Below are 26,901 nucleotides of genomic sequence, written 5' to 3'. Positions count from 1 at the left end.
ATTTAGAGAGCCCTCATTGTATAGTTTGTCATTTTATTATAAAATATCACTTCAATTCAAATATATTAGCAATATCTGGCCTGTAGGGTATGACATTTTAAAAATCCACTAAATGTTAATTTTGGGCAGCAACTCTTCAGAAAGTATAAACCTTTAAAAATTCTAAAAGCCCTAGAAAATCAGGCTGGATGTCTTTTAATTGTGGAGAAAAAAATTATTGGGATTTTAAACTAATAAATCTACATTTTTTACCTGTGAACACAATATGTATCTTATTTCCTCAAAACTATTTTAGAGCTAGTGGACACCCAAAAATAAAGTCATTGTTATTCCTATCTTGGTTTATAATATAATAAATCAATAATGTGGCTAACACAGGTAATCTGCATTATGCCAGACATCTGAATGCTTTTAAAGAGTTTTGTAAATGAATGCTTTTGGGGAGGAGGAACTTAAGGTTCTTAAGAGACCATAACATCTTAAAAATCTACAATAAAAAGGAAAAACTACTGATATTAGTTTTTAAAACTCACAGTCATAATAATGTAAAACAAATGTTTGCCATTTTATCTGATTTTCAATGTGCTTATACATGCAATATAAATTATAAATATTTATAACATTATAACACCATCTAAAAGAAAATGATGTACAAAAATCTTTGATAAATAAAATTGCATTTAATGTTTTCTTGAAAACTAAAATCATTGATTTCTTTAATGTTGTACTGAAGATAAACAATGCCAGTCCAAGTTAGAGGAAATGTATGCCAACACCAGCTTCTGACAACAGAAATAGAAAAGTTAAAACCCTGCAAGTTTGTCTGATTTAGGTCGGGTAATCATGGAAACAAGTGAATATTTAAAATTATTTATTTTATCATTATGCACAATGAAGAACATTATAGACGACAGAGTTCTTTCCAACACAAAATTATGTACACCCATTTATTCAGCTAGAAACGCCAACTTGAAGAGGTACTGGCATATTCCATTTGTAAAAATTTGCTTACAGCAAACAACTGTCTTATAATGGAACCTGTTGAAGAAAACATTGTCTCATAAGTCTTTTTTGTTCTTTTGAGTCTCAATCACTACAAGTTCAAGGTACTTTGACAGAATCCTAGTGTCCTGAATGGCCTGATGAATGCATTAAATCAAACAGTGTGTTGTATTCGGGAAATACTCTTAAATCCATACAAATGTTGGTTGGGTTGTGGATTTCATATTTCTCCCACTGGCACTATGACATTTGAAGAACATTTGTTATGAAAGTTTCACACCAATTTTGTTTTGCTCCTTTTTCATTAGCCGCTGTGCCTCCTTTTCCATTTTCTTTCTCTGCTGTTCCGCTGCTCTCTTTTCTCTGTCTGCTATCTTCTGCTGCCTGAAAAGAAACATATTCCCATTTTCACTTTTAGAAAATACCACGCAGGTAAAATGGCAAATACGTTCCAGAAAGAAATAGCAGTGCCTTTTTAGCAGCATCAAATGTAGGTAAAAAGCCTCCATTCTTTTCACTGCTTTTTTTATATACCACTCAGAAAAGGCTGCTACTGACGATTCAATCACCCATTATTGTAATACTAGAGGCCCAGTGCACGAAATTCGTGCACGGGCGGGGGGGTGTCCCTCAGCCCAACCTGCATCATCTCCAATCTGGGACCCCTCAAGGGATGTCCGACTGCCCAATAGGATCGGGCCTAAACGGGCGGTCGGACATCCCTCTCACAATCCAGGACTGCTGGCTCCCTACTGTTTGCCTGCCTGCCTTTCTGATTGCCCCTAAACGATTCTGCCTGCCAGCCTTATCACCCCTAACCACTCCCCTGACAGCCTGATTGATGCCTAACTGCTCCCCTGTCAGCCTGATTGCCCCTAACTGCCCTCCCATGCAGGCATGTTCACCCCAAACTGCTCTCCCCTGCAGGCCTGGGTACCCCCCAACTGCCCTTCCCTACAGGCCCGGTCGCCCCCAACTTCCCTCCTCTGCTGGCCTGGTAACCCCTAACTGCCCTCTCCTGCAGGCTTGATCACCCCCAACTGCCCTCCCTTGCAGGCCTGGTCCCCCCCAACTGCTCTCCCCTCCTGGCCTGATCGCCCACAACTGCCCTCCCTTGCAGGCCTGGTCCCTCCCAATTGCCCTCCCCTGCTGGCCATCTTATGGTGGCCATCTTGTGTCCACATGGGGGCAGCCATCTTTGACCACATGGGGGCAGCCATCTTGTGTGTTGGCGTGATGGTCAATTTGCATATTACTCTTTTATTAGATAGGATTTAAAAAACAGTGAAGGATGTCAAGAACACAGATACGACTTCTACTTAAGGATTAACATTTGATCAGATCTACTAATACAGGGGCAGCATGCAGGATGTTTACTTATTGCACATCATGAGAGTAGGAGTGGGTGATGCAATAGGCCAAAGGAGAGAAACAGAAGTTGGTCCTAGATCTAAAAGTTTCGGGTATGAGAAAATAAGAAACATGCAGGGTTGAGAAAGAAAGCTGTAGCACAGTTGGGCATGGCATAGACCACTCTAGGTTATATAAGGAAAAATCTAGAGCAGATTACCTATATATGTAGTAGCAAGCTGACTACAGTGAGTGAAATGTATATACAAATCTCAATTTTACTTACAACTGGGAGTAAGCAGTTATAACTGACCAAAATTCAAGAAAGCAGAGACTTGTTTTAGGCAACTTTTTTACCATCACCACCAATTAACTAGCTTTAAAAGAATAGTTCTTAAAATTTTAGTTTTCACTAGCTCTTCCCACTTTCAAGCAAAACTGTTAATTTGCACTAAAAAAGTCAAAATGCCCATGGTAAAAAGGGAGATAGGGAAAGAATTATAAAAGGCTGTCTATGTTACAAACAAATAGGATAATCAAGCCTTGACCTAGTCAGTAGCTAAAATATAAACATCAACAATTAATGTTTCTGGCACAAGAAGAAACTTAGAGATTACTGCAGACAAAATATATTTTCTGTTGATACACATCTGGAATTACTAAAGCATCAGTCTTCTTCCTTAATGAAACTGATCATAGTAGTGGTGAGAGTTTAAGCAACTTTGCAGCACGAAGCATGTCTTCTTACTGACGAAGATGTGGTATCATGTGAAACACCAAGTTTGTTTTTTTGGTCTTGTTTCATTCAGGGTACAAGAGGATAGTGTGGGAAAGAGAAGGTTTTGTACAGTGAATGTTCAGATATTTGTGAATTCGTGTGCTTTACAGTGCTGTCATTAGGATTGCTGGGTTCAAAATAAACAGCGCTTTCCTTTATCCTTGTGGTTAGTAAAATCCCAAATATGTTCTAAAATACTCAGAATTCAATATCTATGATTTATCCAAAAAAGAGTAAAAAAATAAATGGTTTATCTTTTTGGATAATCCATACAATATAAATGATGGCATGTGAAATTTTAAAAATATTTCCTTTGTACTGAATAACTGTCAAATAGGAACTATATATTTAAAACTCTCATAATTTTACTAACTTTTAAATGGACCCCTTAGTGTGTGTGTGTGTGTATGTTGGGGGCGGGGGGGGGGGGGCCCTGAAAACAAGGACAAGACCAAAAAAGAAAGTCAGTCATGACTTCCAGTTACTTAACTGCACCCTCTGCTGGTTGTACAAGGTAATAGTAATTTACTGATAAAGACAAGCAAGTATACAAAAATGAAATCAGTTTTTTTTGTTAAAATAGTCAGATAAAGGGCAATTCATTTTCTATCCCTATTATAAAAGCAATATTTTAAAATAAAGTAGCTGTATTTTATTATATCATCTTTCAAGATGCAAACATAATTTAGATACATTTAAATAGCTGGGTTTTCATCAGTGATGATAGTCAGAAACTCTCAAGCAAATTTTATTTTTACTCTTTGAGCTAATCCAGATAGCAAGAATTAAGTTTATTACTCATAAGAACAAAGAAATAAGAACATACCAACCAACAAAAATAAACCTGAAACCCTCCAGCATATTTTCTTTTCTGTAGAATGGGCTGTACCTGACTTACATTATCTACCTCATAGGACTTCGAATGTATCAATTCAGATACACATACAAATGTAGAATGCTATATAAATTATTTTAATTCATATTGGAGGGGCTATGCACTATGATAGACCATGGGGAAACAAAAAGAAAGGTATAATTTCTGACCTGGAGGAATACATAGTGAAAAACCAAGTTTCACACGAGCAGTCATCTTCACTTCAACAGAAGAATTTATAGATTTCTCAGTGACATAGTGGTGACTCACATTCCATAGTAGGACATTTCAAGAGGTAAGTACATTTTACAGGGAATAAAGTATAAAGTATGCAGTGCAATATAGTGTATATATCTAAAAGATCTTATTTGCCATTAATAAAATTATTAATTTGCTTCTGTAATACTATACATTATTGGTTTGTGAGGTTTTAACAACATAAAATAGCATGCATGGTCTGAAATTAAAAAAAAAAATCCATATTATATAAGGTTCAAATGAGAATGAAGAAAAATGTACCATTTGGCAGAATAAGCTTTCTTGACCGCAAGTGTAACATGAACAAATCTAGTCCTTCTACTCAAGTTGCAATGTAAACATTACTCAGATACCTCAGAACTTCTTCTGCTTGCCAGGCTGCATCTTCCTCTTCTTCCCAGGCATTGGTATTTTCCTGCCAGGTATCCAAGTCACCTAATTCAGGCTACAATAAGAAAACAAAACTATAATAATAAAGAGCCATACTTACTCCCCTCAGCAGTCAACAAGAGCATCTTTTAAAATATAATCCAGACCTTGTCATTCCCCTGTATCTGCTCCAGGTCCATACCATGTCCTACACAAAGCCCAAATGATTTGGCTCTGGATTGCCTGCAACTGAGGGGTTCCTGACTTTCAGCACTCACCAGTCCAGGCAAGTCCAGCTTTTTTCCACCTTTGTTTTAAAGAATACTCCTTTAACCTAACTTTTCTTTTTTGCCCACTATAGTTTGGAATGGACAAGAATAAACCAATTCTGTTTCTCTTTTCAGTAAGAGGAAGGGGTCGGGGTCAGGGTGGCAGAGAGAGAAGACTGAATTAGAGATGCCTGACTGGACAACTCTGTGCTGGAGACGAAGTGAAAAACCAGGTTTCAAACTAGCACAGTCATCTTCACTTCAGCAGAAGTGTATAGATTTCTCAGTGACACTTACTGTCAGGGTCTCAGGCAAAATGAGGAATCGGGCAAAATCTACTCTTTACTGGAGTGCTTCCATATTGTGCATCTTTTCCTGTCCTAATTACCATCAGGCTGGCCACTGTTTCCCAGCCCAGATTCTAAAAGTTCGCTTTTTTCTTCCACAGACCAAAGAAAATGCTCATTCTGGAATGTTTCTAGTAAGGTATGGAAGTGATTATGTGCATAAAATAACTAGAACCAATCTGTGAACAAATTTATTATGTTCTCTTTTTCAGCACTTACACCTAAAAATGAAAAGATGTTAAATTTTCTCCTCCTACCCATAAATGTAATATCCTATTAAAATTTTTTAAATTATTTCTAATTATCTCTTTAATATAAATTTCTAAAAAGTAGAACTGCTAAATCAAAGAAACTATTTTTAAAGCCACTGAAGCAAAATACAATGATTTTCTTGAAAAGTTATACCAACTTATCCTCCCAACAGCAGTAGGTAAAAGATCGTTTCCTTGTACCTTTGTCAATACTGGCAATTATTTTTTCTATCTTTGCTTTAACATCTAAATATGGTGTCTTATTATTTTACTCTGAATTTGAGAACCAGTAAGATCTATTTTTCTTCATGTTGTTAGGTTACATCTATTTTATTTGTAAATTTATCCATTTTTCCACTGAGGTTTTTTACTTTTACTGTATATAACATTTAGATATAAAAATAGTGAAACTACTAAGACTACAAAAAGGAGTGATATCTGATCCTTTAGTAGAGATTGCCTTCTAAGTAAAAAAGAAATAATTGTAAAAGATAAGATAGATTTGCTACATAAAACTTAAATATATCAAAAACATCCAACCCAAAATATAAAGCTGAAATATTGTAAAAGATGTCAGAAAAAGTTAATATCGTTAGTATAAAAAAGAGCTACCACAACAATACAAATGGTAAGCTCCTTCCCCCCTCCCCCAAAAAATATAGAATGTGCAATTTAAAAGAAGAAGCTTATTTGTGGAATGGGTGATAAAACATTTTTGTTGTAGTGAACAAAGTACAGGAGTCTTCTACCATTCTCTCCTAGGCCAGTGGTCAACAAACCACGGCTCACGAGCCACATGCGGCTCTTTGGCCCCTTGAGTGTGGCTCTTCCACAAAACACCACAGCCTGGGCGAGTCTATTTTGAAGAAGTGGCGTTAGAAGAAGCTTAAGTTTAAAAAATTTGGCTCTCAAAAGAAATTTTAATCGTTGTACTGTTGATACTTGGCTCTGTTGACTAATGAGTTTGCTGACCACTGTCCTAGGCAATGCCCCTTATTTTGTCTGCTTGGGAGGAAAAGCATTGGAGATAATTTCTACCTACCCTTTTTACCCCTTCCCAACTCTTTAAGCAGTTATATATTTATAACTTTATAATGAGCTATAATTATGTTATAATATAATTACTGTTAGGTGGCATACGTGTACTAATTCACTGAAGAGGTCTGAACAACTTTACCAATATGGAGCATACATATATGAATATTTATAATTTAGAAATAGAAAATAAAAAATTGCACATTCTGGTGTTATGCTCTTTTAGAGAAATATCTATGGTGCTATTGCGCTATCATATGATCATGTACCTGCATAAGAGTTATCTAAGTTTGTAGTATTTATTATGTGTGTGATCATTTATTTACCATTGTACCTTCCCCATGAGAATGCATTCTTCTGAGGCAAGGACCTGCCTGTTTTGCTTACTTTCCACGACATTACTAGCACTTACTAGTAGCATAACATCTGGCATTAGTAAAAATAGTGTTTGATCACTGAATAAAAAACTTATATAAACATGGGACCCCTGGACAGAGACCTCAGAAGCATCTGTGTAGTTTAAACAAATATGACAGATGAACAGACAGACAGATGTAGTGGTTTAAAACTATGTCTGCAAATTTTTTGATACTCCTTCTTTCAAGAGATGGCACTTAGTTCTTCTCCCCTTGCATGTGGGCTGGATTTAGTAACTACTGGTAGCTCCTAATGAATAAAATAATGTGGAGTTGACGGTGTGTCACTTATAGAGCTAAGTCATAAACAGGCATTGTGGCTTCACCCCTACATGCTCTCTTGTTCTCAGGGATCACTTGTTCTGGGAAAGTCAGCAGTATGTCATAAGAAAACTCAAGCAGCCCTATGGAGAGGTCCACTGCAAGGATTTGAGGCTTTGTGAAACCAACCAACATTAATTTTTAGGGCATGCAAGTGAACCACCTTTGAAATGAATTCTCCAATCCCAGGCGAGCCTTCAGATGACTACAGCCCCAGCTAATGACTTGTCTGGAAACTTATTAGAAACCATGAGCCAGAACCACCCAGTTTAGTCTCCCCTGGATTCCTGACCCACGTAAGCTGTATGAGAAGAAAAATGTTCACTGTTGTTTTAAGCCACTCCCTGTGGGGTTGTTCTACAACAACAGGTGATGCATATAATCAATTAAAAATTACTAATCAATAATCTATCAAAGCATGTTTAAGCTTAGGTCTGGACCTTGGTGTTTTTAAAGTTCAAAGGTGATTCCGATACATTTCTAAGGTTGAGAACTGCAGTTATATACTTTCCTCACTACTTTTGCCCTTAAAGGTATTGCATTTAAGTCAAACACATTTAAAGTCAAATCATACTTTAAAGATAAATAAAATCTATTAGGGAAACAATTCACAACTCACTTAAAAATAACCTGCTGTCATGGTTAAATTTTAGTGGTAATCTCCTTAAAGGTCGTATTTTTAAATGACATTTTGTTTCTATCTTTCATGTACACAATGGGACTCTGATGTTAGTATCTGATGTAATTTACAATCTCATAAAGAACAGGAATAGTAAAACTCCAGATTAGCCTCTCTCAATCTGACAAACATGTTTCAAAGTACAGAAATCCAAATACTATATTCAATTCATTTTGATTGTTTTTCTTCTTCTTTAAAGAAAACAGAATCAAAACAATCCTTGCTTAGATACCATTAACATACTTACTGATTGATGAATAAATGGCATATCTTGCGTAGCTGCTAATCTACTAGAGAAACCTGTGCTACCATCTGGAACGCCAAAATTTAATGGTTCTCTCTTCTTAATAATGATCTGAAAGATTAATTGAAATAGAATTATAGGAATATTTTATACATCACTACATAAAAATAGACAAAATAATTAAAACTAACCAAGCATTTTATAATTATTTTAAATATGTTCTACCTTTCTTCTTTTAAAATTTACAACATAAAAAAATTTTAGTCTATAAAAAGTACCGAAATTCTTAGTTGTCACACAAATCAGTTGCATAGTGAGAAAAGTAATAAAACATTTTCCTCTTCCTCCTTTCTCTTTCCCTGCTTTCTTTCTTAGACCTCTGGTTCCCAAAATGTTATTAGGCACTTAAAAAGCTATATCCTATTAAAGTATAACCAGCTCTCTATGCATGTAGATATCTATAAATACATTAACTTTTTCAAGCCAGTAGTATTACCTTTGTAACTTAAAAGCATTTTCATTCTAATTAATTTATTAGAGTACTATTGTAATATATCGGGTTACTATTAAGAGCAGCAATATACTTCCAAAATACTAAGAAACTCACTTAAACTCCTTGAAAAATACATAACTTAATGCTTTTCAGCACTGAGACATTTAGATAACTCAACAAAAACAATTATGATTACAGCATGTAAATGTTATCAGCCTTGAAAATATAAACAATAGCTGAAACTAGATGAAAGGTAGAAGAGGGTGAAAAACTCTAACAGAGAAATGTGGAACAAATAAGTTCCTCATTTATAAAGCATATTTATAAAAAAATATTTTCTATGCTTGACTGAACAAGAATTGAAAGTTTAGGTGTGTGTGTTTTTTAAATAGCAGAGTAACTGGTGAGGTATATTGGAATAATCTTCCTCTCTAATAAGAGAGTAATATGCAAATTAACCATCACTCCGCTACATAAGCCATGCCCACCAGCCAAGCCACACCCACCAACCAATCAGGGTGAGTATGCAAATTAACCCCAACCAAGATGGCTACCAGAAGGGAGGCTTGGGTTTCCCTGGCAACAGAGGAAGCCAACCTTTCCACACACTCCGGGGGCCCAGGCCTCCACTCAAGGATACAAAGTTTCAATTGTAGAAGGTAAATAAATTCCAGATACCAGGGCCTCTGCTTGGGTCTCCAGGGGCGTGGCTGGCCTGCAAACCACCACAGGCCCCTCGCCCAGGCCTCTCCACGCCCCAAGGGAACCCCACCCTGATCCAGGACACCCTTCAGGGCAAACCAGCTGGCCCCCACCCGTGCACCAGGCCTCTATACTATCTAATAAAAGAGTAATATGCAGATTGACCATCACTCCAACACACAAGATCAAGATAGCTGCCCCCATGTGGTCAAAAATCCTGCCCCCAAGTGGACACAAGATGGCCAGCAGGGGAGGGCAGTTGGGAGGGACCAGGCCTGCAAGGGAAGGCAGTTGGAGGCGATCAACCCTGCAGAGGAGGGCAGTTAGGAGTGACCAGGCCGGCAGAGGAGGGAAGTTGGGGGCAAACAGGCTGGCAGGGGAGCAGTTAGACATCAATCAGGCTGGCATGGGAGTGGTTAGGAGGTGATCAGGCTGGCAGGCAGAAGCAGTTAGGGGAAATGAGGAAGGCAGGCAGGGGAGCAGTTGGGAGCCAGCAGTCCAGTGGATCAGGCCTAAACGGGCAGTGGGACATCCCTTGAGGGGTCCCAGATTGGAGAGGGTATAGGCTGGGCTGAGGGACACCCCCCCTCCCCGTGCACGAATTTCATGCACCGGGCCTCTAGTAACATAAAATTTGAAAGAGGGGAAAGAAGGGTAAGGGTAATATGAAATAAACCGTCATTTACCATAGTATAAAATCAATAGACAATGTTTGTGAATGGTAAATCAAGGCACAGCAATTTAAGCAAGATAGATGATAGAGATATATAAATATAATGAAAAACACTAGAAGCCTAAACAGAAAATTATGTATGAGTGGCTGCTTCTGGAAAGTAGAACTGCCTATGAAAAGTGATGGGGCAGAAGTTCTTTGCTTTTCAAAGTAAGCTCTTTTGTAATATATGATTTTAAAAAAATTTTTTTAAGTATATGTACTACTTGATTAAAAAAAAGAAAAATACTCAGCCTTTGTTCTTTTTTTTAATAATTTTGTATATCTTTAAGTGATCATCCATATTCAACTCAAAAGGGATTAAATAAAGTATGGATGACTAACACAAAACTAAAATTACTCTAAGTTCTCAGAGCCTTGCCTCAGTTTTATAATGGTTACAAACAACAGAAAGCACTTAGTTTATAGACATCACTAAATTGCGTACACTTTTAAGGTTAGAATTGTATTTTACTTTACTTAGTCTCTACAAATTCTGGGATATACAGCAGAATTTGTCTAGATATAATTTTTAAAGGTGTACAAATTACTAGATCTGTGTCTAGGTTACTTGAATATATAAACTTTCACCTTTAACATGACAGACCACAAATTAATAATCAGAAATAAGTTTTCTAACAGTACTAGTTATACTGTCTAATTTTAACTATGGGAATATGAAAAGCAGTTTCATAGTTTAATTGCTAAAAACACAAATCTTTAACTTACTTTCTGAGTTTTCCTTATAGTTGGTGTCATGTCCTTAAAATAGTCAGGTTCCAGTTGTTCCAAAGCATTTTGTTGTGTTGCCACATTCCCATTCCCTCCTTCAATCTTTATACTTGTGGGAGCATCTTCATCCCAGGAAGTCCACTCTTCAACATCTGTCTAAATTTAATCGATCAATACTGTCAGCCATATAGGGAGAACCTAACTGACATTTCATTCATTGTTTATTAGAAAAATGGGCTTGCTAAAATATTAAGTTTCAAACTTTTTTGACCAACAGGAAAATATAAATTTTATTTCACATACCAAAACTACATCAAAAGTTAAAAAAAATACTTTTACTCTGAGTTAGACATTCTTATATCCATTAAAACAAAACAAAAGCAAATACTTTGAAAACTGAACTGACATTAGAACTATAGTCCACAAAAGGAGGATTGGAACTTACAACCTAAGCCTAATCAGGTTGATTGCCTGATTACATAAAGAGTATCAAAAAAAAAAAAAAAAAAGAGTATCAACATTCTTAATAGTATTTAAATAAGGTAAGAGTCTCAAACATATTCAAAATGTCAATGAAATAACCCAAAATTATTCAGCACACAAAAATCAACAAATCTCAACTCACATGGGAAAAGTCAATCAACAGACACCAATCCCAAGGTGATATAAATGTTGACTAAGACTTTAAACTAACTATTATAAAAGTGGTCCAACAAGCAACCACAAACCACAAACACTCTTGAAACCAATAAAAAAAATAGAAAATCTCAGCCAAACAATAGGAAATAAAATAAAGAACCAAGTAAAAACTTTAGAATCAAAATTTGTAACAACAAAAAATCTGAATTAATTTCATGACATACTAAATGGTCTGAAATCCAGTTTGAAAATATGGTTCCAAAACATTGATTCAACCTTTTGAAAAAAATTTACCTGTTTTGGAACTGATGAATAATCAACTGTAGTTGGCAAAGTTATTTGGTCTCCACTTAATTTCCGTCCTCTGCCAGATCTAAAAAAAAGGAGAAAAAAATTATTTCAAGAGCTATCAAAACAAGCATAGGTAAAAGCACTATGGACAGTAACTTAAGGCTTATAAAAGATCTTTGCCAATTTTAGAATTAGGTAGCTTAATAATTAGGGGTTGTTCATTAAGATAAAAATGAAAAGCATGCATCAGATGAAGGTATCTAACTAGGAAGAAGATAAACAGGTTAATTTGAACATAAAATTTATTTACCTGCATATTAATCTCTTTAGGAATGAGAATAATGTCGCTAAGCAGGTACAAACTTTAAATAACCGAAACTGTGTGATAGCCATGATGGGAATCAAAACCTGTGGAAAATGCACAAAAATAAATGCATTAAGTTGATTTTACAAGCTATATTTCTGCTCTGAAGTCAAGCTTAAAAGTCCTATTATAAGCTGTGAAAAACAGGCATTTTTTTTACTTTTCTTTATAAACCACAAATATAGCACAGTAAATTTAAAATTAAAATATAAATCATGGGAGGTCCAGGATGGTGGCGGTGGAGGACACTGAACTCACTTCACCCCTTCCCAAATATACACATATATAGACAACAATGACTCCTGTACAGCTGAGGGCTGAACAAACAGCCTCTGAACAACAAGAGGAAGATACCAAATAGAGAAGGCTTGGAAGCCATGGGAACCCTTCAGGAGCTGCAGGGAGCATCATTGTTTAAGTTTCCCTCCACATTCATAGGTGGAAGGAGCTCTATTCCTGGGATTTGGATTACCTGCAAGACCACCACAGCTGTTCCCAGCTACACTGCCCTGAGCCTTTTGCTTCCTGAACAATGGGATCAAGCAGGAAAAACAGGGTGTCCCTGAAACACTAAAGCAAACTAGCAAACCACAAGGGAAGAGAGCAAGAGATGAAAAGTATAGAAAACTATCAAAACCAAATAACAAAATGGCAATAAGTACATATTTATCAATAATTACTTTAAATGTAAATGGATTAAATGCTCCAATAAAGACAGAGTGGCTGCTAACAAGAGACTAACTTCAAACTGAAAGACATACAGAATGAAAGTGAAGAAATGGAAAAAGATATTCCATCGGAAAATAAAAAGAAAGATGGGGTAGCAATACTCATATTAGACAAAATAGACTTTAAAACAAAAAAAATGTAAAAAAAGACAAATAGAGATATTACATAATTATAAAGTGGCCAATACAATAAAAGACTATAACAATAATAAATATCTATGCACCCAACATAGAAGCACTGAAATATATGCAATTATTAATGGTCACAAGGGAGACATCCACAGTAATATAATAATAGGGGATTTTAATACTTTATTCACATCAATAGTTCATCCATACAGAAAATTAGACCAAAGTGACTTAATAGGCATATGTTGAACAATTCATCAAAAATTGCATAACACATTTTTTTACAGTGTACCTGGAATATTTTCCAGAATAAATCGTATATTAGACCACAAAAATTGATCATATATTAGACCACAAGTGTACATGAACATTTTCCAGAATAGATCACATATTAGACCACAAAGCAAGACTTAAGTAATTTGAGAAAACTGATACATCAAGCATCTTTTCTGACCACAATGGCATGAAACTATTGTGAGGATGAGAATATTTTGTCAATAATAGATGCACTTTTTCTGATGAAACAACTGGAAATTTTATTTCTAATTACCACTGAAGTCATTCGATTTGAAAAATACTTACTGAATGACACACAACAATATTAGTGGCAAGGTGATGACCCTGTCTAAGACTATGAATAACACAAGTATGTCTGCTTTCATCACTTCTAATCAACATGGTAGTGCAAGTTCTGGCCAGTGCAATCAAACAAGAAAATAAAATAAAAGGCATTCAGATTGGAAAGAAAGAAGTAAAACTGTGTATATGTAGAAAATTCAATGGAATCTACAATCAAGTGTATTTTTTATGTTAGCAACAATCACAAATTAAAACTTCGAAACAATTATGAGCACAATATGAAATACTAGCAATTAAGAATTTTCTCATTCTGCAAAACATTTGCTTTTGTGATTAATGAGAGAGAAACTAATATTCACTGACCAGGTACTGTGTGCCAAGCACTATCTAATATTATCTCACTTAACTCATAAAATCATCTTATGAGATAGATATTATTGCTCTCATTTCACAGAACTGAAGCACAGAGAGTAAGTATATTTCCATGTTCCCATACCCAATGACTTTGATTCAAACCTAGGTCTATTTAACTCAAAAGCCAAGAATACCTCACTAACAATAAACATTCTTAGAAATTTGGTGATATCATAATTTCCAAGATAAATTTCCCAACCAGTTGCACTTAAGTGGGGAAATGCAATCAAGCTAACTATCAAGCAACACTTGATTTTATCAATTACACTGATTTGCCGACAGGAATATTCTTTGGGACTCATATTTACTTAATGTTCCAATTCAATTCATTGAAGATATATAATCAATTCAATTCATTGAAGCTATACTTAGCACCTACTATGTAACAGATTCTACCAAGAATGATGGGGAATACTACTGACCCTGTACTGAGAAACTGTGTTCACTGCTCAGCTGTCACAGGCTTGTGACAATTCAAGGGAAGGAGGCAGAGCCCCCATCAGTCTTGCTTAGTTTAGCATTTTAGGTCTTAACCAATGCCAAGCACATAGTAGGGGATTCAGATATTTGTTGAATGGAAAGAAATTAACATTCCTTGAGCACTCAACATGTTCTAGACCAGAGATTTTCAATCTTTTTTTTTTATCTCACAGCACACATAAACTAATTAATAAAATTCTGCAGCACACCAAAAAATATATTTTTTTGGCCAATGTGACAAAAAAATTAGGTATAATTTTGATTCGCTCACACCAGACAGCTATTGTGTTGGCTGTTGTCATTTTTAATTTGACAATCTAAGAGAAATGAGGTCAGTGCCCCTGACTAAACAGTCAGGTATTGCATGTTTTAAAAATCCTTGCAGGAGACCAGTGTGCCTCTTGAATATCGCTGTTCTGGACAATGTGTGTTCTATCACCTCACTGGAATCTTAAGAACAGATGAAAGTGAAGCTCAGATGCACTCACCCAGGATTTAGAGGGACTGAACCCAAAGCTCAGGCTCTTCCCACACCATATCCCACTTGGGAAACCTTTCATTTTTGCTGGTATACTCATTGCCTCAGTTTGCTTTTTGAAATGGTCTTTACATCACCAACTTGATAAGCATGGTGTCAGGCTAACTTGCACTTTGGTTGCTTCAAAGTATTTTCTAGAACTAAGATATGCTAATATCATCTAAATTTAAACGTAAGATGTCACTAAAAATTACTAAGAAAATACAAAAGCTTGAGATAAAGCAGAGTAAGTTTCAGAGCCATGAAAACAACCAAATCCTCAGGGCTTTTGTAGAAATGACATCTCTAGGAAATCAAACGGCATGACAGACACCTCAGCTACGTCAAGGGAAAAAAAGATTCACCTACAATTTTAAAAGAAGAATTTTGCATTAGAAATGGAAAGATTAAAATTATCTTTCCTCCCTGTAATTCAATGCAAACTACTGGGGAGACCCTTTCAGTCGCCGCGGCATTACAATTTATTAAACAAGTCAAGCCACCATCTAGGCTGGTACACGCTGGAGTCAACAACTCACCAAGAGCTGTATTTCTAAAACTGTCATACATTGCGAATGTTTTTAATACCAACATTTGAAAAAAAAACCACAAAAACCCATATGATTTGATCCAGTACAGAATATCCTCAATGAAGTTTGCAACTCTCTGAAGTAGGTTGAGGAATATCACAAGGCTCCAAGGATAAACTCTGCTGGAAATGCACTTGACATGTCAAAAAACCCAAGTCTGGCAGTGGCAAGTAGGAAAGGGGAGCTGGAAACAGCATGTGAGAAGCGGGTCCGAGCCCAACACGGAACCAGACCTGGCAGCTGAAGCCAGGCCCGCAAAGACGTGGCGCCACGGAGGCTCTCCTAAAGGGACTGGAGAGCAAGGAGTTTCCTAACGAACACGCTTTACCACGTCACAGGGCCCACCTGAAATTGCCTGGCAAATAAGCAAGACCTCCTTGATTTAGTAAAAAAAAAAAAATAAAAAAATAAGCAAGACCATCCCCACTTTACAGAGGAGAAAAATAACAGCGTTTCCAGGTTACGCAACCCGACGCCATGCGCACGGCGGGCTGGGAAAACGCTCTCAATTGCTCAAAGTTGGTGCAGGTGGGCTGGGACTTGGATTTTGGGGAAAATCTGCCTGGGAAAGGAGCAAGGTCTGCAAAGAAAGGGCAGAAAGGACCGGCAAATGTCCCCGCGGGGAGGGGAGGCGGGGGGGGGGGGTCTCGGGAGTTTCCCGGAGGGCGCCCCGCGAGCCGATCGCCGAGGCGTGAGCGCGGCATGGCGAGGGCTGCACGCCCGGGGCCCACTCCCAATCGCCCTTCCCTCACCCCACAGGCCACCCTGACCCGGAAACAGTACCCCAGCATGGCAGTTGGGGGGGGGACGGGGAGACCTGCGGGAGGGGCGGTAAGGAAGGTGGGAGGACGCGGAGTGCGGAGCGAAGAGGAGGGCTGACCCAGAGAAGGGCAGAGGGCACCCCGAAGGCCAGGGTTCCGACGGGGACGGGGAAGGGAAGCCCCTCGCGGGCGCGCGCGAGCCGCACACACTCACCTGCCCCTCCCCCTCCCGCCCGCCCGGCGGAGGCTCCGAGCTGCCGCGGGCCGCGCGCGCGCACACACACACGCAGGGCGCGGGCGCGCGCGCGCGCTGCCGGTCGCCTCTTCGAGCTCGCGCTCCGCCGGTTCAGTCCCAGCCCCGCTCATTCAAAGCCGGGCGCGCGCTCCGCCGCAAGCGCCGTTGCCGCCGCGCAGCTGCCATGGCCGCCGCCTCCTCCTCCCTCCTCCTCCTCCTCCTCCTCCTCGGGAAACCCTCCCCCAGCTCCTCCCTCGACGCCCTCCTGGAAGGGGCCTCTGGGTTTTCTCCGGGCCCGCACTTCCGCCCCCCGCCACACGTCCCGTCTGGCCCAATAGGCGAGAGGCTGCGGGTCTGACAGCCAATGGGCGCCGGGGGGCGGGGCGAGCGGCCTCAGGCGCGGCGGCGGCTGGCTCTGGGGTGGGACGTGGTGGCTGTTGCTGGCCGTGCGGGCTGCACCGTCGCGGAGCTCCCGGGCTCGTTGCGCGTGGTCGTGCCTTCCGTAGCGTGCTCTTTAATTTCGGATGTAGACTCCTCCAAGAAATTTTTGATTGAATTTCCTGTAACTGGGAGTTAAAAAGAGTGGCACTTCCCCCGCACGCAGCCTGGTCTATAGCCATTGTCCCACACTAGGGTGTCCTTTCGCTCTGCGGTTCTCTCTTTGAAGCCTGAGTTTTGTTTCTTTTTTATCCCGTTGCTATGAAAAGGCTCGGGGTCTTTGCTATGGTGGGGCAAGGAGCCCGCAGAAAACTCACTGCTCCACTGTTGGCAGAGCGGCTGGTGAGGGAGGATAGACGTTTATATCGTCCAAGGCTGAAAGCAGTTCATGCAGATGGTTCCCCAACCGCTGTTTTCCTTGTTCTGCCCCCCCATTTGGACAGCAGCTGCCTGTCCTGTGTCATCCTGACCTGCACCCGCCTACCCGCTTAACTTGGTGGAACCACCATCCCAACCCCATCCCAATCTGTACCACATTTCCATTAATACTTGTTTATTCCCAAAAGGAGAAGAAAGGGAATGTTTATGACTCCTGGTCTGAAATGATTCTGTGTAACTTTGGATGTTATTTTCATCTAGAAACTTAAGCTTCCATAGCAATAAGATGGCCAAAATAGCCTGGCTGGTGTGGCTCAGTAGGTTGAGCATGGGCCCGTGCACCCAGGGGCAGCCAGGGTCCATTCCGGGTCAGGGCACATGCCCGGGTTGAGGGTTGGGTCCCATCCGGTGCTTACTGGAGGCAACGGATCTATGTTTCTCTCTCACATTGATGTTTCTCTCTTTCCCTCCCCCTTCCTCTCTCTAAAAATCAATAAAAGCATATTTAAAATGGCCATATTAGTTCCTACTTCGTGAAATGGCTAATGCTTGCAAAGTTGTAAGGGCAGAGCCTGGCACACAGCAAACGTTCACAGGTAACAGCTGTTACTACCTCTACTACTGCTATTACTGCTACTCTACATCATTCCCAGTATTACGCTTCCCTGAGTCCACTAAACCCTCAGCAGTCCCTTAAACACCTGCACTAACCTTACTATTTTCAAACAATAATTCAGAATTTCCAAAGTGATTGTGGATCCCAGACCTCCAATAATCCCAAATACCCTCTATCCTGACATAAACATGTTTTCAAAATGTTTTTCCTTAGAAATTTATATCTTTGCTGCAAATTATTTATTATACTATGATATTGTCTTCTTTTTATAATTCTTGGGGTTTTTTTGTTTTTGTTTTTTTAAATATATTTTATTGATTTTTCACAGAGAGGAAGGGAGAGGGATAGAGAGCTAGAAACATCAATGAGAGAGAGACATCGACCAGCTGCCTGCTGCACACCCCCCACCGGGGGATGTGCCCGCAACCAATGTACATGCCCTTGACCGGAATCGAACCTGGGACCTTCCAGTCCGCAGACTGACGCTCTGTACACTGAGCCAAACCGGTTTCGGCAATTCTTGTTTTCTTTATTAAATGTGCCATTTTCAAGTGAATCAAATAAAAAAGTATATACTTTTTCAGAAAGTTAGTGAAAACTTGTTTCCCAACATAATAAACCAAAGTTTGCTAAAGATTGTACAGTTGAAATTTACTTTTAAAATACCTATAAAAGACTTTTCAAATCATCTTTTACTCTAGTTGTTGAATAGTAAACCGCTAATTGGGGATTGATTACAGGTGGCAATAATTTGGGATCTTGCTTTGGGAATACCTCTTAGGAGTGTGAAATTTGAAGTCCTACACTCTGACCAAGGCTTGGTGGGGTGAGTGAGGGTGAACTACCAAATATCAAGTGAGGGGCCAATAAGGGGTAGAAGCTGATGGAATAAAGATTTACTGCTGGATTGCCCCTACTTCATGGGGTATAGTTAATTCTACCTGCTCTGTGTCAAGATCATGTGGCCCACGTAAAGGCTTATGATTGGCCTCTACCCAATCCCCAATGGCCAGCTTTGATTTATTTAGTCTTGATTTATTCATTCTATCAGCTTCCAAGCCACCACTTACTCTCCCAGTTCAAAGCCTGTATAGGCTTCCTTGTTCTGAGTTCTCCAGCTGGGCCTTAGTACCGCCCTGTCAACTGACCTCCCATCTCTTCCCAGGAGGTAGGGCAGGCCTTGCAAACACAGCCCAGTGCTTCCAGATCTCCCCCACCCCAGTTCCCTGGCTTTTCACTAAAGGGATGGTTTTCCCCTAACGCACAGTTTTAGACCTGCTGTTCTAACTTGGACATTAAAGGCTTTTTATTAATGAGCAGCTGTTCACAGTTGAATACAGATCATAAAGTCACGTTCATTTCATGATCAAGCAAAACAAAGCCTTGCAGCTCATCCAGTAACAGTTTTGAACAGATACATTTGAAAACAAAGGATTATCTGATGATAATTTTAATGGCTTGTTTTATTGATCTTTTTAGTCTAGAGAATTTTGCTTTCTTTCAATATAATGCATTTTAATATTCTGGAAAATTATAATTTATTTTTAATATTATCACCATTTAATAAGGTCAGTTGCTTAATAGGAAAATAAAGTCTGAAAAAACATTTTTATTTTCTACTAAAAGGAAAATTAACTTCTATGAAGCATTCAAATAAATATTTTTCATCATAATATTACTACCACATATGTTCAATTATTAATAATTTTTATTGCTAAATACAGACACACCCAAGATAAGAACAATTAACAGTTAACCAATTCCCTTCAGAAGAGGCCTGAATAGGCATGAAGGAAAGTAATGGATGTCTTTTACTAGAAATGAGTTCAAGTAACAAGAGGGGGTAAACCATTCGCATCTATGTTCCAGTAGTGAAGTTCAGCAATGTCATTACCACTTGGCTAATGTCCACATTGTTGTTAGAGCTCTAATATAGTTCAGCTATACTATGAGTTAAGTGGATAATCTGAGCAGGTCTGGTCATCTGAGCCCATTTATTATTTCTAAGGATAAATGTGTTGAGATGCATACAATCAATATAAAACGATCTATCTTGTATGTGAGCTGGAAACTTTAAAATAGAACAACGCAAACCAACAATGGAAGCCTAATCCATTCAACTACAGTATGGTAGACATTGTGGCTTTTACCTTCCAAACCTGAGTCTGTTTTCTCATCTGCAAAATCTGGTTACTAATTCTAGCCTTGTGGATTTATTTTACAAATAAGTGGCATAATATATGTGGAAATGGAGTGGAAACAAAGCAATAACATTGATGAGAGCTTTCAGGCATACATGTTTATCATCTTCAAGTCCAGTAGAATATAATTTTAGCTACAGGAAAAACAGAGGTGAATATTTCTCATCAGCAGCCAGAAATAGACATGTTTGTTAGTAACACATTAAAAAAGGGAAAAGAGGAGGGAACACTAAACTTTTAAGCTATGATCTGAGTACATGTCCCCAACCCTTTGCCCCTTTGCCTGAAAGACAAGAGGGGGAAAGCAGCTGTTAGAAGGAAAGCACCTATATAGCCCTACCCCTCCCTCTCCCTGCTTTTTCACTACTCATGGGATATTTTCCCCATAAACAGTATGTGTTGCCAAGTTTCATCCATTTTTTTCTTCTCAGTGTCCATCATTTTAGCACACCAGGATTATCATAATGATGTCCTAACTAGTATTTTATATTTTCCCCCTTCCTCTAAATCGGTTTGGTCCTTTGCTGTATGATTCCTTTAAATATTTTTAAAACACAGTCTTCTTCATGGTAAGGGTCCTGTTTAAAGTAGAAATTTACCATTGTCCATAAATTCAAATTCACTTGGGAGGATACCAGTCTTGATTGTTGCTTTTAAACTCTTCATTTCGACCTGCTGCTCCTGGATGCCCCTCTGGCCACCTCTGGCCCTTTAAAATATCAGACAAATCAGCAGTTCTTGTTAGAGGTGTTTGTCTGTATATACTATACATTTTATACAGTGAAAATTAACTTGCCTCCTCATCATGAAATATATCTTGCTGTGTTTTTATTTGAAATTAAATCCTTTACAATTGAAAATTAAATATAGAAATTCTCAGCATAAAAAACTTAATATGTTATATTCTCTCTTCCTAGGGAGAACTTATATATATAAGGAATCATCTGCCTAAATACATAAATTACTCTATAGGAAAATACTTTGCCATGTAGCCAGACACACTCATAAATAACTTGCCCCAAAGGAATTAATTTTTTCTGCTCATAGGCACTGAGCCCATTACCATAGTAACCATAACTAGTTGGTCTATCACCGGGTGTGAATTTTATAGTACACGTTATTTGAAATGTTAAGTCAGTAAATCAGGATAAAGTGCAATTTCTGTAATATTTTGGAAGGAGGCCTTTATCTTAAAAAAATCTGGCAGAGGAAAAGTTTCATTATGCTGCCTACTCATTTATTCATTTAAACAGTTTATTCTCACTTGCCATGGGCACAGTTTGTGCTAAGCATGTTAAGTTCCTTAACCTAAAGGAACTTCTCTAATAAACTCAGCTTGTCATTGGTAAACAGAATTAATGGAAGAACAGTTTTTTTCATAAGGGGCTTTCTAATCTTAGAATCATCTGATCACAATAGAGTAGTGGATAGGGCCAGCAAGTAAGGAGGCAAGAGGTTTGCAGCTGGTCACACTGCCCACAAATATTCAAGTACTGATTGCAACCCTTATGGAAGGTCCCTTTTTGTCTTACACAGTGTGTCTGTAGCTACTCTCTGGAAAGATGAAGTTGGGGAACTACATCTGTTTCTTTCACTGGAGATTAGGCATTTCTTGCAGCTAATGCCATCCTCAGGAAGCTGAAAATACCCACTGATGAGCATGGAAGAAAAGTATGACCCTCCAACAATTTCAGATAGGTTTCCCAAACCAAAGATATAATGGATTCAGGTCAAGGACTAAGTATTTCTGTTTTGGTGATACAGGTAATAACTTCAAAGATGTCTGTGGTACTTTAAACTCTTTTCTTGCCTTGGCAATGTCCCTGCCCACCTTCCCCCTGTAGGAAGGATTCCCTGTTTTCTTTTTCCTTTCCAATTTAGCCACCTTGGGCACATGATGACACTAGGAGACATCTCAGTTGGCATTAGGATCCTTGCCAAATAATAGTGACACTGGGAAAGAATAAGGGCTGGGATAATGCACTGCGTTGTCAAGGACCTTTTCAGCTAAGCCCCCCACCCTGACCCTGCAAGTGCTGGCCTTTGTCCTCCAGATGCAAGGAGGCATCTTGCTCCATGCCCAAGGAAAACAGGAAAAGATGAATAAAGGGAAAAAGGGTGAATAATAGCCACCTTTTAAGGAGAGTTCCTAGAATATGCCACAAGGTCATCTCTGTATTTTTTGTAACTCACTGTGCAGAAGTTAGCCACACCTCATTGCAAGGGAAGCTGGGAAATAGTCTTTGTTCTAGGTGGCCCTGCACCCAGCCAAGGATTCTAATAATTAACACTCTCCTAGTGTTTATTACATACTAGGTACTGCTCTGGTGCAATAACAAGTCTAATGGTTTATTGGGCCAATGATTGACAGATATGGGCAACATTATGGTCATAAAAATGACAGGAGTGGCTACCATTTACAGAGAGCTTGCCATCTGCTAGGTACTGTGTTTGATACATGTTATCATCAGTCCTCAAATACCACACTGCATGGTAGATATTTTCCACATTTTATAGGTAAAGAAACTGAGAATGAAAGAGACCAAGAACTTGCCTGAGGGCATAGAGGTGGTAAAGTAAACTTAAAATTTGAACAGGAATTTGATATAAATATATTTTTCCTAAGAGCTCTTTTCACAATGGAACATTTTCCCATGTTTGAGGGAAAGTGGGGGGCAATTAAATGTTGAGCTTGGGCTGTGGGGTTAGATTGTCTGGGTTTGAATCCCGGTTAACCATTAGAAGTTCTGTGGACTGGGGCATTTTACTTAATCTTTTCATATTTCAAGTCTCCTCCTCTGGAAAAGGTGATAATAACTTCACTGTGCTATTGTGAGGAAAGAATCCACATAGAACTGAGCTGAGCATTGTGTCTGGCACATAGTAAGCATGTGGTAAATCAATATTTTATTATTAATAGTAGTAGTAGTTTAGATAGCCCTCTTTTGGATAAAATGACAAGAGGCAAAAGTAGATGGACCTGCAATAGTCAGAAGATGATGGAACTTAGAGTAGAGACAACAGTACAAGATAGAAACATTTTACTTTTATCAGAAATACAAGAAGACATTCTTATTACCTCCTTATTCTTTTCCTTACATTGACCAAAATGAGAACATTCTATATTTACTCTATGCATTTTTCAGACCTGTTGGGGACCACAGGAGACTTGGTTGGAAAGTTTGTAAGGAGGACATTCCAAGATAAGGGAAGAGTGCTGAAGGTGGCCTGCCCTGTTTAATAGAATTCAGAATTAGGTGAGTGCTGAAGGTGGTGCCACTAATTATTCCTTGACCTTTCCAAACAAGTCTGTGCATGTGCAGACCCCTGGGTGTTTACTGGAATCCTTATGCTTAATCTTTAGGTGTCCTTGCTTAAAGGACACTGCAAACATATGTGTCCCCCCAAGTTATTTACCTTACTATTTATATCTAAAAGATAAACTTTATTTCAAGCTGCTGTTACAAGAAAGCCTGAAGATGTAGGTGATTGAGGCTGTCTGGTTCCTTTAGCCAGGCAGTCCCTTAGCCCTCTCTTTCACAGCAAACATTGTGTCAGAGTAATCATTCATCTGTCACTCAGGGTCTGCTGGTCAGCCTTGGCACAGATCCTGGATAGAACAGTATTTTTATGGTTTATTCAACAGCTAAAAAGCTGCTTCATACATTAAAATGCATTTTTAAAATATTGAACATGACAGCCAGTTTATGAATGAAGACAATGTGAAGCCATATTGCCTTTGGATTCTTAACAATTCAGGCATTTAAAAAAGTAGCAGTTAAAGTTGTAACTTGCCTGGCATAAAATATTATAGGTATATACTATCTCTAGAAAATTTTATAAAAGCAGACAGCCAGAAACCTAAAGAAGTTAAATCAGAAACATTTTAATACTGTGGCTAAAAAGCAAAGTTTTAGAAATTTCTTTTTCTCTCAGATGACCTGTATTAGAAAACTTCATTAAAAAGCTATGTAAATTTTTTGACAAAAAATTTCCAGTGGACTGAATTAAACTTGAGTGAGGAAAGACGACAGATGGTGTCCAATTCTGTGGCTTTCTCAGTGATCTGAAGGGAAGATTTTTGCATTTCTTCCAGAACCCAATGTAGGAATTTGTTCCGTAGATGCTATAATTGCAGTTTGTGGAATTTAGTTTTCTAACAGAAAGGAAGTATCATGAAATGGAAGGTAAACTGGATTTGCATTAAAAAAAAAAAAAAAACCACCTGATTTTTAAGACTTTCCCATCACAGAATGGGGGGAGGGGTTGTTTGGTCTCTCTCCTCCTCCCCATTGTATTAGTAGAGGTTTCTCCCCCTCCAAGGTTGAAAGTGAGGGAAGTATGAAAGTCCTCAACTGGTGGTGTGGACTAGTCAAGGATCAGTGATCTCTGGTCATGAAGGGACTTTCATGTGTTCTTAGCATCTCATTGTCAGAGACCTCTTACCTGCCGTTTCTTTAAAATTGACACTATTTCTATTCCAGCTGTTTGCTTCAACTTTATCTGTAGTTGCGAGGCATTCCCTTGTCCTCTGGCAGTTTCCTTTTCCTGCAGTCTTCTTCCCTTCCAGGCAGCCCTCCTGGAAAAGACCTGACTTCCTATGCCAGCTAACTATCTCCCCCACTCCTCCTCACGGTCTCTGTCACAAACACATACACACACAGAGACCTCATCGGGTGCCAGGGACACACTTGCACATTCTTTGCTCAACAAACTGTTACTTCCTAAATTGCAGCTTCAGCCATCTTCTCTCTGATTAGTCAGTTATGACGCTGACACCAATCCATTGTGTACCCCAAACCTCAGGGAACCCCCTATTAAGCTTTTCTTGGGGCCTAATTTAAGTCCTTTTCTCTTGACTTGGCATCCGGACCCAGAATCTTCACTCCCTCCTCGTATAGTCATCACAAAGAATTGCTCCTCAAAAATCTTCCTCTGGTCTTCTCCTCTTTTAGGCCACGTTCTTAAAAAGTTTTACATCTTAGTTTGGTGCCTCCCTTTATAATTTGCTGTAGCCAAAACTTCTGTTTTGGCATCTGGTCAAAACTGCATCCCCGGGACATACAGAATAAACCCAAGCCCCTCTGACAACGTGGCACAGAAGACTGCCGCCCTCCCCTTCCTGCTTTTCTCTTGCTTTTCCTCATGTCACAGTTAGTGCTGAGTAGCACCAGACCGCTTGTTGATTTGCCCACATTCCATGCTTCATCCCTTAGACAGCAAAATAGCATCTACTAGTGCCAGACGTTGTGTTAGGTAGCAGGAAGAAACGCTGAGTAAGGGAGAGCTCCTGCCTTAAAGGTACTCACTATCAAGTGGTGCTTCAGCCCTTGTTCTTGCCACCACACCTTCCTGCATCCACTCTTCCTTGGCTAATCGCATGCTTTATTCATATATCATCTTCTGGAAGCTGTCCCTCATCCGTCTCTGTCCTCACTGGATGTCCCCTCGCCCCAGCCAAGTGCCCCTCTAGCACCCTCGGTTCTCTCTCACACACACCATATTGTATCAATATTACCTTTTTCAACTACTATTTCTCAAACTACCCTGTGAGCTCTTAGAAGGCAGAGATGGCATCTTATTCCCTGTAGTCTTCTCACTAGAGTGCCTGGTATCTAGTTGATGCTAAATAGATGTTTGTTTGACTGAATGAAATGCCAAATTTATCCAAAGATATTTAGATTTACCACCTGGTAAGTGTTTATATTTTTTTCTGTTAAGCAAGATTAACTACGACCTGGGGCAAATATTCTAGGAAATGTATACAGAAGAAAAAGGTCTGGGCGTCCTTGAATTCTCTCAGCTGTTCCTAATGCTTGCTGAGTGTCTCTGGTTGGAAGGTAACTTTTGTGAGTACCAATTCTACTTGCTCTGGACATGGCTTCAGTGCTTTTATTGGGAGTTCTTCCTCCAAAATAAGCATTCCATTTAAAATTTTCTGAGTAAAAGGTACAATTTTTCTGGTATGAGAGCTTTTGTTTGACTTAGCTAGATTATTTTGTGGCTTTTTGGCATTATCTCATTTTATCCTCTTGAAATAAGTGTCTCTTCTGGTTGTAGCCTGGGATTGAGGGAGGTCACACTCTTAGGAGTGGCATTTTTGACTGGAAAGGAGGAATAATCAGAGAAGGAGTTTGGATATATTCCCAAAGCTTGTTCCATGGATACCAAGAAAACTCTTCTTAGCATACTGGCCAGCAGTTGGCAGGCCCCAAAATTCAGGACAATCTAGAATTCCTGGGATTACTATGGATCTGAAAAACAGCAACTTAGTCTGTAAAAGATCTAAAACAGTCTCATTTCCCCCAAGTTCTTAGTAATTAGAATGGCTTAGAACATTGGAATAAGAGCCTCGTGAATGGACAGAGAAAGTCAGATCCCTCAGTATGTATAAAAATTCAAAGTACTTCTAGTCAGATCTAAAGAGGTTAACTCAAAATTAGACAAACTCTTTAAACTATTTAAAGGATTCTATGATTTGAAGGGATAGCATCTGGCAGCAAGGTGGCATATCTGCTTCTAAATCAAAGATTTCTGAAAATTAAAAAAAATTAAATCAGTACATACACATATAAGGAATCGAAAGAAATTTATATTTTGAAGAAATTTGATTTTTATGATTAAAGTTAATTAATACATTTTATATATTATAAAAATATTTTAGCATATTTTTTTTGAAAATGCTATAGACTTTCTTGTTGGGCAACAA

At 38.8% G+C, this 26,901-nt stretch overlaps 1 protein-coding gene across 1 annotated transcript; it reads right to left on the bottom strand.

Moving 5' to 3' along the window:
* Positions 1-854: 854 nt before the first annotated feature.
* EBAG9 (estrogen receptor binding site associated antigen 9) lies at positions 855-16,465 on the bottom strand. Its single transcript, XM_054708610.1, has 7 exons — positions 16,444-16,465; positions 12,073-12,170; positions 11,766-11,844; positions 10,830-10,988; positions 8,197-8,304; positions 4,616-4,707; positions 855-1,386 (listed from the first exon to the last, which is right to left on the bottom strand). The coding sequence occupies exons 2-7, from the start codon at positions 12,153-12,155 to the stop codon at positions 1,266-1,268; spliced, it is 642 nt and encodes a 213-aa protein (XP_054564585.1). The 5' UTR covers positions 12,156-12,170; positions 16,444-16,465; the 3' UTR covers positions 855-1,265.
* Between the last annotated feature and the right edge of the window lie 10,436 nt (positions 16,466-26,901).

This window comes from Eptesicus fuscus, chromosome 19, assembly GCF_027574615.1.
Source record: "Eptesicus fuscus isolate TK198812 chromosome 19, DD_ASM_mEF_20220401, whole genome shotgun sequence".
Taxonomy (NCBI): Eukaryota; Metazoa; Chordata; class Mammalia; order Chiroptera; family Vespertilionidae; genus Eptesicus; species Eptesicus fuscus.
The sequence above is the reverse complement of the archived record's forward strand: the minus strand, read 5'-3'. Positions and strand labels throughout refer to the sequence as shown.

Bases quoted from the DNA above. Each gene is read 5' to 3' on its own strand.
- EBAG9 (XM_054708610.1), bottom strand. From the start codon at position 12,155: ATGGCTATCACACAGTTTCGGTTATTTAAAGTTTGTACCTGCTTAGCG. The intron at 11,845-12,072 runs GTAAATAAATTT...CCTTTTTTTTAG, and splicing joins CTAAAGAGATTAATATGCAG to ATCTGGCAGAGGACGGAAAT. The intron at 8,305-10,829 runs GTAAGTTAAAGA...TTAATCTTTCAG, and splicing joins CTATAAGGAAAACTCAGAAA to ATCATTATTAAGAAGAGAGA.